Source organism: Biomphalaria glabrata, chromosome 3, assembly GCF_947242115.1.
Source record: "Biomphalaria glabrata chromosome 3, xgBioGlab47.1, whole genome shotgun sequence".
In the NCBI taxonomy this organism is placed as follows: Eukaryota; Metazoa; Mollusca; class Gastropoda; family Planorbidae; genus Biomphalaria; species Biomphalaria glabrata.
The window spans coordinates 29,563,888-29,578,271 of NC_074713.1; the positions used below are offsets into that span (position 1 = coordinate 29,563,888).

The 14,384-nt window shown below is 38.4% G+C and overlaps 1 protein-coding gene and 1 long non-coding RNA gene across 6 annotated transcripts in view; both read left to right on the top strand.

Annotated features, from left to right (window-relative positions):
• LOC106053245 (transmembrane protein 151 homolog) overlaps positions 1 to 13,862 on the top strand; it is a 165,348-nt gene extending 151,486 nt beyond the window's left edge. For 4 of the 5 annotated variants that reach the window (XM_056024409.1, XM_056024410.1, XM_056024411.1 and 1 more), the window contains 4 exons: positions 284 to 415; positions 543 to 707; positions 7,865 to 8,011; positions 8,218 to 13,862. In XM_056024409.1, the coding sequence (XP_055880384.1) occupies positions 284 to 415; positions 543 to 707; positions 7,865 to 8,011; positions 8,218 to 10,281 (2,508 nt within the window). In that variant the 3' untranslated portion in view covers positions 10,282 to 13,862. The remainder of the gene's footprint in view (positions 1 to 283; positions 416 to 542; positions 708 to 7,864; positions 8,012 to 8,217) is intronic. The other variant, XR_008777020.1, reaches the window with a different exon arrangement.
• Positions 720 to 5,123, top strand: LOC129925223 (uncharacterized). Its single transcript, XR_008777021.1, has 3 exons — positions 720 to 1,081; positions 1,124 to 1,738; positions 4,578 to 5,123. It is a non-coding gene; the product is annotated as an uncharacterized LOC129925223 (long non-coding RNA).
• Positions 13,863 to 14,384: the final 522 nt, after the last annotated feature.

Genomic DNA, 14,384 nt, shown 5'->3' on the forward strand with positions numbered 1-14,384 from the left:
AATGAGTACCTGATATTAGTTGGGGACTAATATAATCCCCCTCCCGTCCAAAAAAATTCCTGGCTACGCCCATGATGCCAGTAACTGTAAACTGTTCGATTGGAAGGAGCAAATGTCTAACCAAATGTCTAACCAAATGTCTAACCAAATGTCTAACCATATGTAGAAATAAGAACAAACTCTACTTCCTTGGCAGTGTAAGGAGAACCGCACCTTTAGTGTCTATAAATCAAACGTATTGATTTGACATGTCATTTACTTGTGTCCTAAATCCTTTTCCCAGCAAGGACCAATCAGACAATCCTTGTTTGCATCTCTTCGGAAGGATGGACACTGGAAATGTTTCTGTCTAACGGCGCTGATCATTGGCTGTTTGGTTGCTATCACGTGGTGTCATTTGACTATTGTACACAAGGTAATATACCGAAAAATTCAATTATACTTTTTTTCGTTGTATTTTAACTTTTTAAGATATGGTTATACGATTTATCTACTAAGCATTTATTCATTGAAACCAGCTTTAATTGTTATTCTTAACTTAGAGAATCCTGACCTACATGGAAGTCTCCATTAGCACCAGTTCAGATAGACTAGGGCCTTGTAAAGAGGGCTATATCTACATCCCCGTGGCCTTTGTCATTATGTTGTATCTGGTCTATCTTGTAGAGTGTTGGCACTCACACTCACGTCTAGAACTCAGCTATAAGGTAACTCTGAGTGAATGTTTAGGGCTCAGCTATAAGGTAACTCTGAGTGAATGTTTAGGGCTCAGCTATGAGGTAACTCTGAGTGAATGTTTAGTTTTAGTACTCAGTTATAAGGTAACTCTGAGTGAATGTTTAGAGCTCAGCTATAAGGTAACTCTGAGTGAATGTTTAGGGCTCAGCTGTAGATTAGGGTGAATGTTTAGTTTTAGGGTTCAGCTATAAAGTAACTCTGAATGAATGTTTAGTTTTAGTACTCAGCTATAAGGTAACTCTGAGTGAATGTTTAGGGCTCAGCTATAAGGTAACTCTGAGTGAATGTTTAGGGCTCAGCTGTAGATTAGGGTGAATGTTTAGTTTTAGGGTTCAGCTATAAGGTAACTCTGAATGAATGTTTAGTTTTAGTACTCAGTTATAAGGTAACTCTGAGTGAATGTTGTGTTATAGCTCATCTAGAAGGTAACTCTGAGAGTCTGAGTGAATATTTAGTAATAGACCTCAGCTATAAAGTAACTTTGGGTGAATGTTTAGTTAAAGTACAAACTTCAGCTATAACGTAACTCTGAATGAATGTTAAGTCTTAGTCTATAGCCAAATTATATGGTAACTCTATTGAAACTTGTCACAGATATGTGTGTGTGTGTGTGAGCAAAGTTAATTATTTTGTAAGGTGTTTCCACGGCTCACCGACAGACTTGACAGTACAGACAAAGGGTAGGAATAGTGTGACACTTAGATTTATACCTCGTAAGGCGACTGGATACCCGTAGGATGGGTCAGACACGGAGAATTTAGTAGCGTTAGTTCAGGCGTGGGTTAGGGTCTCAGCCTTTATAGAGTAGAGTTTTGGGGCAGTCGGGACACAGCGCCATGTAGTGTTAGCAGGGGCGTGTGTCGTGTGCTAGGCGTTTTCGGGTGAACGACACATACAGACATTGGGAGAAAGTCGCCGAGGCTGGCTCGCGATCTTGGCTCCAATAGGTGTGAGTTGTTTGCCAGAGACAACATGTAGGAACTAATTCTTAGGGACCAGGGTAAAAAGAAATGTTTTTATTAGTTATATATCTAGCTTTAGATGTTAGCACTGGCGGATCCAGGGGGGGGGGCGGTAGGGGCGATCTTTAGTATAGGATTCACACAATTTGTATACGAATTTATTACTTATGTTAAAAATATATACTAATTATTTATATTTCAACATATTTTTAGATTATTTCGCCCCCCCTCTAGTATGTTGGCCGATTTGGTGGAGTCGGGAGGGGGCGATGGTATCAATTCCGCCCCCCCCCCCTTACACTTTCGAGTGGGGGGGGCGCTCCAATTTATTGGTAGAAATCACAGCCTGCTTACAAATCAATTAAATATCTATATCTCTGTAACTTGTTATTGATATTTTAACCGATCTTTATATTATGTCGTTCCCTGTTTGCCGATTGGTGGGGGGGGGGACGAATACCTCTTCTGCCCTTCCCACCTAAGCCCTTTGAGTGGGGGGGCGGTCCGTTTTTATGGAGAAATCATAGTTTGTGAACAAAATTAGTTGAATTAATATATAAATTTTATATTAAGTCGCTCCCTTTCTGGTATTTCGGCCGATTCGGTGGGGTGAGGGGGGGGGGGCGATTGCATGTACTGCCCTCCCCACTCTAGCCCTCTGAGTGCTGGGGGGGGGCGGTCCTATTTTTGTGGAGAATCATAGTTTGTGAATAAAATTAGTTGAATATCTATATAATATAAACTACGTATTGATATGTGACCCATTGTAAATATGTCGTACCACACTCTAATCTCAAATTGTATCATTAGTAAATTTAAATGAAAAAGGGTTGTACCAGGTGGGAGGGGCGATACATGCAATCGCATTTCCCCCATCGGACAAATCAATACTTTTTCTTTTTGTATTATAGTTAAGAAATTACAAAATTTAAAAAATCTGTCACTAATATAATTTATATATACTATAAATTAAATTCTTATATCGAGTCGCCCCACCCCTATTCTTTAATGCCAAATGCAATCTTTAGCAGAAATTAGTAAAGGAGCGAGGATTAATCGTTTTCACTCTACCGCCATTCCCATTTCCAGACAGAGTTTTTGTAATTTCACATGAAGTTATCATAAGTATTTTAAGAAAGACTATGCATTGGAAAAGTTAGAATTCAAACGAAATTTTTCAGTATAAGAGTCATGATTGAGATGAGTTCTAAACTCAAATAACGTTTTCATAGTCACCTTTTCCCAACCTTTACTCAATCTGATATTTTTCTAGCTAAATAAATTTGGGACTATAACTCACAATTTATACCGGAGTTTTCTTGAATACTATTTATCGAATAAGTTTTTTTTCGGCGGCGATCCTCAAAGCAAAAATCTAAATACCTGGGGTATCCTATCTTTTCAAGGAACAAATCGGTTTTATTTGCAATGTATTATGGGCCTATAAATTCAAATTAGAATATTTTTCAAGTACAACATTATTCGAAAGGTCGTTTTTTAATAGTATGAATAATGAGCTTCAGGTCAGGAGAATGCGTTTCTGCAGTGAAGAATGCAAGAAAACGCTTTTGGCGTCGGGGCTTCGCCCCGAACTTCATTTATGGGTAATGAGTTGTAGATGTCAGGAGAATGCGTTTCTGCAAGGAAGAATGCAAGAAAACGCTTTTGGCGTCGGCCGTACTCCATTGATGAATAATGAGCTGTACTTGTCAGGAGAATGCGTTTCTGCAGTGAAGAATGCAAGAAAACGCTTTTGGCGTCGGGGCTTCGCCCCAACTTCATTTATGGGTAATGAGTTGTAGATGTCAGGAGAATGCGTTTCTGCAAGGAAGAATGCAAGAAAACGCTTTTGGCGTCGGCCGTACTCCATTGATGAATAATGAGCTGTACTTGTCAGGAGAATGCGTTTCTGCAGGGAAAAAAGCAAGAAAACGCTTTTGGCGTCGGGGCTTCGCCCCAACTTCATTTATGGGTAATGAGTTGTAGATGTCAGGAGAATGCGTTTCTGCAAGGAAGAATGCAAGAAAACGCTTTTGGCGTCGGCCGTACTCCATTGATGAATAATGAGCTGTACTTGTCAGGAGAATGCGTTTCTGCAGGGAAAAAAGCAAGAAAACGCTTTTGGCGTCGGGGCTTCGCCCCAACTTCATTTATGGGTAATGAGTTGTAGATGTCAGGAGAATGCGTTTCTGCAAGGAAGAATGCAAGAAAACGCTTTTGGCGTCGGCCGTACTCCATTGATGAATAATGAGCTGTACTTGTCAGGAGAATGCGTTTCTGCAGTGAAAAAAGCAAGAAAACGCTTTTGGCGTCGGGGCTTCGCCCCGAACTACATTGTGAAGAATGAGCTGTACTTGTCAGGAGAATGCGTATCTGCAGTCAAAAAAGCAAGAAAACGCTTATGGGGTCGGGGCTTCGCCCCGAACTCCATTGATGAATAATGAGCTGTACTTGTCAGGAGAATGCGTTTCTGCAGTGAAAAAAGCAAGAAAACGCTTATGGCGTCGGGGCTTCGCCCCGAACTTCACCAGAGAACCTTATAGCGCTGCCCCAGTTGTTTTGTTTTTCGCCGAAGGTTGAGAAATGCTGCTTTTTTAATTCTCATATTTATATATATATATATATATATATACATATATGTGTGTGTGTGTGTGTGTGTGTGTGCATGTGTGTGTGTGTGTGTGTGTGCGCGCACTGTATGCACGTTTATGCGTAGGGTTAGGGTTTACTGAGCGTTAGGGTTAGGGTTTGGAAAAAAATCGCCCCCCCCCCCCACTCCAAAGTTCTGGATCCGCTAGTGGATGTTAGTTGATTGTGATTAAATAGAATGGCGCTTTAGCGAGTTGTTAGCGATATTTTGATTATTTGTCTTTTTAGAGTGACAGTCTTGGTGAGTCTTAGTGAGTCTTAGTGAATCTTAGTGACAGTCTGAGTGACAGGCAGTTCGTAGTCAATGTCAGTCACAGTCCGAAAGCGGTAGATGGCAGTCTGGGTGGCAGTCTTGAGCATGTGGCAGTCTAGCGTAGAGACACAGAATAGATGTTAGCGACAGTGGCGTAGCCAGCAAGACAATGAACGACATGCAGTGATTGACATCAGATGACATGGACTGCGGTACTGAACTCTGATGCAGTCTGCGGCGCTGGGTCCAGTGCATGGAGGATGGAGTAGCCGTGGTGGTCTGATTGGCATGGGTGATTTATTGCTGTATTGTTGATTATGTCTTTATTGTTTATTATGTTAACAGATATCATAGTTTTATTAGTACATAGTATTGAAGCCACTTGTCTTATGTTATTAATTTTAAGTTATTCATAAAATATGTTTGTAGTTATCAATTCATTTCATCAATCTATCATTACATTTATTACATTATTTTAAAGTAGCCATCCATGCCTATTTAGAACATTAAATATTAGTTTTAATTAGAGAATTTGACTTTATTATGAGTATTCATTATGTGGTCATTTATGTTGTGACATTGTTGTCATTAGTTTAGTTTATATACCGGTACATTCAAAGTAATTACACGCACCAAGAGCGAGAATCATCGTAGACAACTTGTCATCAAGAGCCAATTGAATAATACTGGTACTTGTATATATTAGAGTGCGGTAAAATGAAGTAGTAAAGAGAGGGCTGATATCTAGAGTCGTGACAAAACTCTCTTTGAATGTTTAGTTGACGTCAGAAGCTTATCTTAAATACCGCCAGGGGGGTAGACTGCATAGTTCAGTGTTTCTCAAACGTTTACCCTAACCCCTCCCTAGACGAAAACATTATTTGTTTCCCCAGCGTGTAGGGTATCAATTGCGTGTTAGGGAAGACTTCTTGTCCCACATAGTTTCAACATAACGCTGTACGACGGTTGGGAGAAATATTATTTGTTTCCCCAGCGTGTAGGGTATCAATTGCGTGTTAGGGAAGACTTCTTGTCCCACATAGTTTCAACATAACGCTGTACGACGGTTGGGAGAAACATTATTTGTTTCCCCAGCGTGTAGGGTATCAATTGCGTGTTAGGGAAGACTTCTTGTCCCACAGAGTTTCAACATAACGCTGTACGACGGTTGGGAGAAACATTATTTGTTTCCCCAGCGTGTAGGGTATCAATTGCGTGTTAGGGAAGACTTCTTGTCCCACATAGTTTCAACATAACGATGTACAAGACGGTTGGGAGAAATTGAGAAAGTCGAAAAGAGATGATTCGACTTGTTGAAATGTCATCTTCCAAAGTATCCAGTCCATCGATATAACAGCCATGATGCTCTGTCTCAATCAGACTCGCCAAACCATTCCTACATTCTAAAACATACCTACATTCTAAAACATTCCTACATTCTTAAACATTCATACATTCTAAAACATTCCTACATTCTAAAACATTCAAACATTCTAAAACATTCCTACATTCTAAAACATTCCTACATTCTAAAAGATTCCAACATTCTAAAACATTCCTACATTCTAAAACATTCCTACATTCTAAAACATTCCTACATTCTAAAACATTCTTACATTCTAAAACATTCCTACATTCTATAACATTCCAACATTCTAAAACATTCCTACATTCTAAAACATTTTTACATTCTAAAACATTCCAACATTCTAAAACATTCCTACATTCTAAAACATTCTTACATTCTAAAACATTCTTACATTCTAAAACATTCCTACATTCTAAAACATTCCTACATTCTATAACATTCCAACATTCTAAAACATTCCTACATTATAAAACATTCTTACATTCTAAAACATTCCAACATTCTAAAACATTCCTACATTCTAAAATATTTTTACATTCTAAAACATTCCAACATTCTAAAACATTCCTACATTCTAAAACATTCCAACATTCTAAAACATTCCTACTTTCTAAAATATTCCTACATTCTAAAACATTCCTACATTCTAAAACATTCCTACATTCTAAAACATTCTTACATTCTTAAACATTCATACATTCTAAAACATTCCAACATTATAAAACATACCTACATTCTAAAACATTCTTACATTCTAAAACATTCCTACATTCTAAAACATTCTTACATTCTAAAACATTCCTACATTCTATAACATTCCAACATTCTAAAACATTCCTACATTCTAAAACATTTTTACATTCTAAAACATTCCAACATTCTAAAACATTCCAACATTCTAAAACATTCTTACATTCTAAAACATTCCTACAATCTAAAACATTCCAACATTCTAAAAAATTCCTACATTCTAAAACATTCCTACATTCTAAAACATTCTTACATTCTAAAACATTCCTACATTCTTAAACATTCATATATTCTAAAACATTCCTACATTCTAAAACATTCCAACATTCTAAAACATTCCTACTTTCTAAAATATTCCTACATTCTAAAACATACCTACATTCTAAAACATTCTTACATTCTAAAACATTCCTACATTCTAAAACATTCTTACATTCTAAAACATTCCTACATTCTAAAACATTCCAACATTCTAAAACATTTTTACATTCTAAAACATTCCAACATTCTAAAACATTCCTACATTCTAAAACATTCTTACATTCTAAAACATTCCTACATTCTAAAACATTCCTACATTCTATAACATTCCAACATTCTAAAACATTCCTACATTCTAAAACATTCTTACATTCTAAAACAATCCAACATTCTAAAACATTCCTACATTCTAAAACATTCTTACATTCTAAAACATTCCAACAGTCTAAAACATTCCTACATTCTAAAACCATTAATACACTCTAAAACGTTCATACATTCTAAAACCTACTAGCTGAAAGAATGTATTGTAATTCATTACTTTAGTTTTTTCTGGATATAATGTAATATTTACTTCAAGTTACTTGGTCAATAGAATACATTGAATGCCCTTGCGCCCCCCCCCCATGTCACCAAATCATTCTTCCCTAGGAATTGATCCCCACAGTCTGAAAAACGCTGGTATAGTTAAAGAATTTAAATAATAAATGGTTGTATTAAACATTTTAGTAGCTAATTTCAATTACGTGTTAATGCATGACAACTAAATTTGAATCAGAGATAATCTAATCATTAATCCCTGGCATTGAATCCATGAGAACGCGAGTCACTTATAGCACTAATCCCTTATAATACCTGTAATTGCTTGCTTACCTCTGACAGTGTGATATTGATACAGTGTACAGTACAATAACCCGGATGCAGAATGCGCAGCCTGTCATATGGTGGAAAGCAACTTGCTATCACTACGTCCGACGTACACGTCATGTGTTAAGGTACCGCAACGGGGACGCCTTTACATCTACACAGGTAGGTGTTCCTAAACTTTGAGATAGACTGTCAGTTAGACAGGTGGAAGAACAGGCAATCAAATAGATTAGGACACAGCTGAGCAGGCAAAGAAATTAAATAGATAGATAGATAGATAGATAGATAGATAGATAGATAGATAAATAGATAGATAGATAGATAGATAGATAGATAGATAGATAATCAATTTCTTTTATCTCAAAAAGGTATATTATGAGCGAGTCGACTCTAAGACTGCGAGCGCCGCATACAATTACTCACAAGCAGGAGTAAAAGACATTTCACGACCTCTAAGTGACCTTGAGAAGTATCCTGCCATCAAAATCAAAATAAGCAAGGGTTTCTCTTTCGCCAATCTGGACACGGAATTTGATTTTGAAGAGCAAAGAGCGCAGTTCTTCCAGGAGTACGAGACCAAAGACGACTACATGGAGGGTCGTGAGGGAATGGATCTGCTCAACGTGGACTTTAAGGAGTACATGATTGCTTTTAGAGACCCGGATCGTCTCCCTTGGTACGTGTCGCATGCTGTTTTCTGGCTTGCCTCCCTTGTGCTACTATCTTGGCCACTTCGCGCGATCATAGAGTACAAGACAGCCCACTTACACTACCACATCCACAAGCTGTTTGGATCCAACTACCTGGACAGTGAGAACTACCCCAACATGATGAGCAGAGTGAGTACAATGAACAGCGTAGACCTGGAGATGAGCATACGTAACAACAATGTCATCGTCCCCAGCTACTCGGAGGTCGCTCTGACTGACGCCCATCTGCGGAGAGACTACGGGGCCATCAAGACGCGGGCGTCACGATTTCCACGTAGTCTGACCAATGTGACGCTCGCTTCCAGATCGTCATCCGTCGCAAGACCCCTGACACCAGCGGTGACCATGAACCAGGTAAAGCGGTTCAAGAGCTGCAGTGCTTTCGTGAAATCTGAGTCCACAGAGTCAGCATTAGGAAACAACACCGTCAGGCATCAGATTCAGCAGCTACTGAGAGACAGGCATCGGCTGCAAAATAAAATGGCTGGAAATTCCTCTTCGAGCATTTCAGGTATCTCCATGGCGAATGGAAATGTTCGTTTCAACGTAGGTACACCGGTGTCACCAGACGATACTTCTTTATCCCAGAGTTTCTCTTGTCATTCTGTGGCATCATTCAGGGGAATTGCCATCACTCCGTCAGACGTCGGAGCTGCCACTTCCTCTCGAGCAAGTAGGCCGAGATATCAAATAAAATGTTCACAAGGTGTGGTCAAATCTAAAAAAAGTAACAACAAAACGCAAACTTTCGGCTCAATCATCAGGTCAAAAAGTGTTCCTGGGTCAGCGCAAGGCCCCCACGACTTGGCCTCTAGCTTCCTGTCGCATCCTATCGATAGTCCCTCGGAGGCGAGCACTTCCTCGGATTCCGGACATCGTTTTGTCCATTCCCAGGTCATCCCTAGCTGCAGGACTCAAATGCTGAAGCAGCTTACCGGGCCAGTAATGACGGGCCTCCCCTCGCCCCCTAGCTACGATGTTGCTATTAGAATGAAACGGATTACCTCGCCCTGTCGCGCCCAGCTGATCACGGCAGCACCCGCTAGACTACCCAACACGCAGGGGGAAATTAGATTAGCCGAGTTCTCGCTAGCCCCGCGGATGAAACGGGAAATTCCCGTCACGGGGTCACTAGGGTTTCATGACAGAAAACATAGCACTGATTTAATCACCAGCGTACAGCCAGCCGGACAACAAATCGATAATGACCTTTCCGAAATAACCTTCTTAGGCGCCGTCGGCAATAATAGCTATGGCGGTGTTGAAACACAAAGTGTATCACATGTTCCCACGACAATAAATATTCAACAGCCACCTATCGACCAGTCTTTGCTGATACAACATGCCCCTAACCAACTTTCTCCTCGACCATTTCCGCCTCCTTTAAAGTCACTTCCTAAAGTGTGCATTCCAAACGTTCCATCAGACTCGGAGGATTCTGACTCGGACTATTTACCCAGCGCGGCATCAGAGCTGGGCAGTTTGGAAAACGTACAGTTCGAGCACGATCAGGTCAGAATTAGTCAGACTTTACAAGAAACGGAGGGATCAATAGACCGAGCTCAGGGATACACGCCAGGTCCAGCACAAGAACGTTTAACACTCTTAAATAGGTCAGTAGAAAGGAATACACCGTCTACATCTGTGGCTAGTGCAGCAGTAGCTCTCGCTAATTCTCATAGACGTCCGCTTGGTGCTAATCACAAAGAAACGCCTGTATAGATCCTAAAAATCATCTGTTTCTAGTAGGAAGCATTAAAGTGTGGAATCTTCCTAGAATGTGGCCATTAGGATTCGCTGACCATAAACTTAAGGAAGCATTAAATGGGTAGGGGGTTATTAAAGAATGTGTATGCTACGACATAAAACTGCAACATATATGTTCCTATACTCTTCTTCAATCACGTGACCAGAGAAGAGATATCAAAGCACTCCCTAAATTAACAAATTAGTTTGATTACAAGTCATTTAAATGAGATCTTAGAAGTTCTACCATTTAGTCCCCTCTTCTTGACTCATTTTGTAAAGCAGCACTACACGTGAAGCAACTGAAGCTCTACAACTAATGAAGATTGTGGTGTGTCTTAGAAACTGTTCGATTAGCTGCTACGACTTACTGCTTCAAGATGAACGTTAAACAATGACAACTCTAAACATTTCACATGTGCTCAAGGATATTCACCAGTTGAATGGCTTTTGTGCCTACAATTTTATTTAATGTTTTCTTTGTCAAGAATGTGGCATTTGAATTCCTTGCTATTTGTTGATTGGTTTATAAGCTGAGTTCTCTCTATCGTCGTGAAAGCCAGTAGATGAGCTTTGTGTAATATCAGCAGGTCTCAATCCTTTGCCTATACTAGTTCAATTATATGTTTTATGACGTGAACGTTGACCTCTAAACCTAATGTGAGAATAGTTGCTCGGTTGAAACCAAACTTAGTTTTTTTTAAAGTATGTAAAGAAGAATAGGTTTGTCACTAGAAGAAGGTAGCCATTTCATTTGTGAAATTTAATTTTTTTTTTTTTTCAGAAAATTTTGTTTTGACTTTCTGCTGGTATTACAAGTATAGTTTTGTTTTAAATAACCTTCACTATCCCAGCATGCATTTGTGTGTCACTAATTTATTTTCTGAAATCTGATACTACTACTACTTAAACCCTATAGTGAAAATTCTGCATTGAGTTACTTTTTTATCAAACTAATAGTGAGGTCCACCTAGAGTGAGTTCTGCATTGAGATTCCTATTTATCAAACTAATAGTGAGGTGCACCTGTATTGAAGATTTATACAAATTGCACAAATGTGTGACTATGGAAGGCTTAGAAAGTTTTGTACGGATCGTATGTTTGTTGAACGACGGCCCATTTGTTTCTAATTCCTAACACTGTTCATAAATCTGTGATTTGATTCTTTCTATATTTGAACTCATGTCTCTGTGTCCTCAGAAATGTGTTTTTACATTTGACTGTGATGTTCAACAAAGCAATCATTGTGTTTTCTTTTGAGAACGATATTTAATAACCAGACTTACAATTTTAAAAGCATTTTTTTAATTGGAACTGCAGTACTTGGTAAAGCAATACGATTACAGAGTTCTCTTTGACCTTTTCAAGATGACATTTTAGTAATCGTTGTAGCAGTGGTGTAGCCACTAGAGTCCGAAGCGGTTCGTTTCCCTGGCCCATAACTAACTAGAGCAGAGGATGTACAAGCAGTGAGTCTCATGACTATACATAGATTTAAGAATGTCTTCTTGTAAATGTACTGATGTCTACAGGATGTCCCGATTGTTTTCACACTTCTATATTATTGTTTGGGGGTGGGGGGTGGTACACACCATGAAAATATTGAGCCAGGAAAACGTGTACCTTGCTATAGTAGTGCTCCAGGGTGTTCGTTTTCAAAGCCACATAGAAACATACAGTTAAACCATTCAAAAACACTTGAGTTTGTGCTGCACATAGAATGACAAGTTGTACTCATTGACACCAACACATCAAATAGAGCGACATTCATGTTGATGATTTAAACTCTGAAAATATGCTACAAGTTACAAGAGTCTGTGTTTGTAGTCGTCTTAAAAAATACTAGGTGTTCTGTGAATGAAACAAGTTTATCTTAAAACCTTCAAGAATGCAATCATTGGACCGGCCATGGCGACAGGACAAAGACATCATAGGCAACACTAGGATTCACATGACATTGACAACTGTAGTGATTCTGAAATATATATATATATTTATTACTATATACTGTATTTTCAAGTTTTTATCACTGTATTACATATGCAATTACTAAGGACTAAAACAGTTATCTCTGTATGTCTGTATAACAAGGACATGAACAAGTTTGTCTTAAATGATCTAGCATGTACATATATTTCTTGTGAGGAAAAGTTATTGCTCTAAGTTTGTCAATTATATATTTTGATTTCCAATTCGTCAATAGCTAACAATAGATCTGACTTCCACTCTTCGTTGGTAATCTGTGTTCAATTTCACAATGAATTTCTTGAAGCCACTTTAGAATGTTGATGAAGATTTGATTAGACTGATGTGTGATTCATTGTAGGACTGTCAACCGGACTCGCTTTCAACCAATGGCTGTGATGGACATTTTCTTTGCAGACTTATTCCAAATGTTTCAAGATAAGATATGCGTCTTATTGCTTTCACGTTTAGCTTATTACATCCTTATAAGTTATGGACCTCGTGTCAAATCAAATGCTCGTTGATGAAATCAATACGCATGGCAAATGAAACAGAGAATAAACTAACACAAAGGCTAAAATGAAATGTTTAGATTTGGCACGAGGTCTACTGAAGTTTCTAATAAAATACTTTCCTAGAGGCATGAAGTCATTTTAAACTCCTATTTGTTTCATGGTATTCGGTTGTCTCGTCTCTTTCTCACAAGAGAAATCCCATGGCATGAACGCACAATGGAATCTTGTACTTCTAAGCTACTAAAAGGTTTATAGACATTTCCTTTATGGCTTCGATTTTTTTGACAGGTAAAATATATTCGAATGAAAATTCTTCTTTGCAGCCAAACTCAATAACAAGTGAATGTAATACATTTATAACAAACTGAATGTAGCGCTCTGAACGTTTAATTCAAACACTGACTTTCACCTCCACATAAGAGTGTAGCTTGTTCCCTAGGCAACATTTCAACAAAGAGACCAGAGACAACCACCACGACCATCTGTAGCTGTACATTGAGCTTTCCTTTAACTTTTTATTTGGATTTAGACTTTGAGCAATAAAAATGAATTCAAGCACTTCTGTAAACTTCTAGTTCTTTTCAATTTCAAAAATGATCTTCTATGTATTCTTCTTATTATGAGTCACCACATCCTAAAGCCAGTCAATGCAATTGGAGTCCTGCAGCCTATGTCTGCCTTGGAAAGTAGGGACCCTAGTTAAAGTACCCGAATTCTTATAATTACTTTATAAACAAAATCGTTAAGTCCTAATTCCTGATTGTATTTAAACTATCATTGCTGTGGGAAACGTGGTCGAGACCCGACTCGGGCAGAGAAAACCTTCTCCTAGATACCCCCTTCCCACCCCCACTTGTCCAGACAATGAGATGCTCTAAGCATGAAAGTAGCGCTATATAAAAGCTATCATTTATTTTATTAGAAACTCAAAATCCAGAATCAGTCAAGAATAGTGGATGGATGCACAAACAATCAATCAGAAAAATAGTCAATAGATTTTATATTTAATTATTTACTTTGACAATTTAATTAAATTATACCTTTGAATAAATAAATACACATTTCTTTAATCCTCTATCACTGAGTTAGTCCAATTTATTTCATTTGAAGTACAAATGTTTTGGAATGTGTAGATTATGCATTGTTCGAATCGTTAAAACTTAGATTGTTGCAAACATGGATGTGAATTAGGATTGGTGAATCGCATTCTATAAATATGAATTGAATGTGTAGATGGGCGGATGCATGATGCAGATATGACAGAATGTGAGGTTGAATTGCTTGATACAGACATGAGTGTGTGGGTGAATTGGGATTGCATGATGCAGATATGACAGAATGTGTGGATGAACTGCAAGATGCTTATTAGAAACTTATTATAATCGTTGCTTTTACAATACCATTTTTCTAGTCAGAACATCGTGGAGGGCGGATATGCACTTTACGCTAACAAAGTCAAAGCTACTAAGGGATTAATTAAAACTACAATAACACTTAACACATTATTAGAACATTTCTCATTGGACACTTAAGGCACGTTTTGTTTCCATTGAACGAGTCTGGATCCTTGCAGTGCCAGTAAATGATTAGTTGCTATTT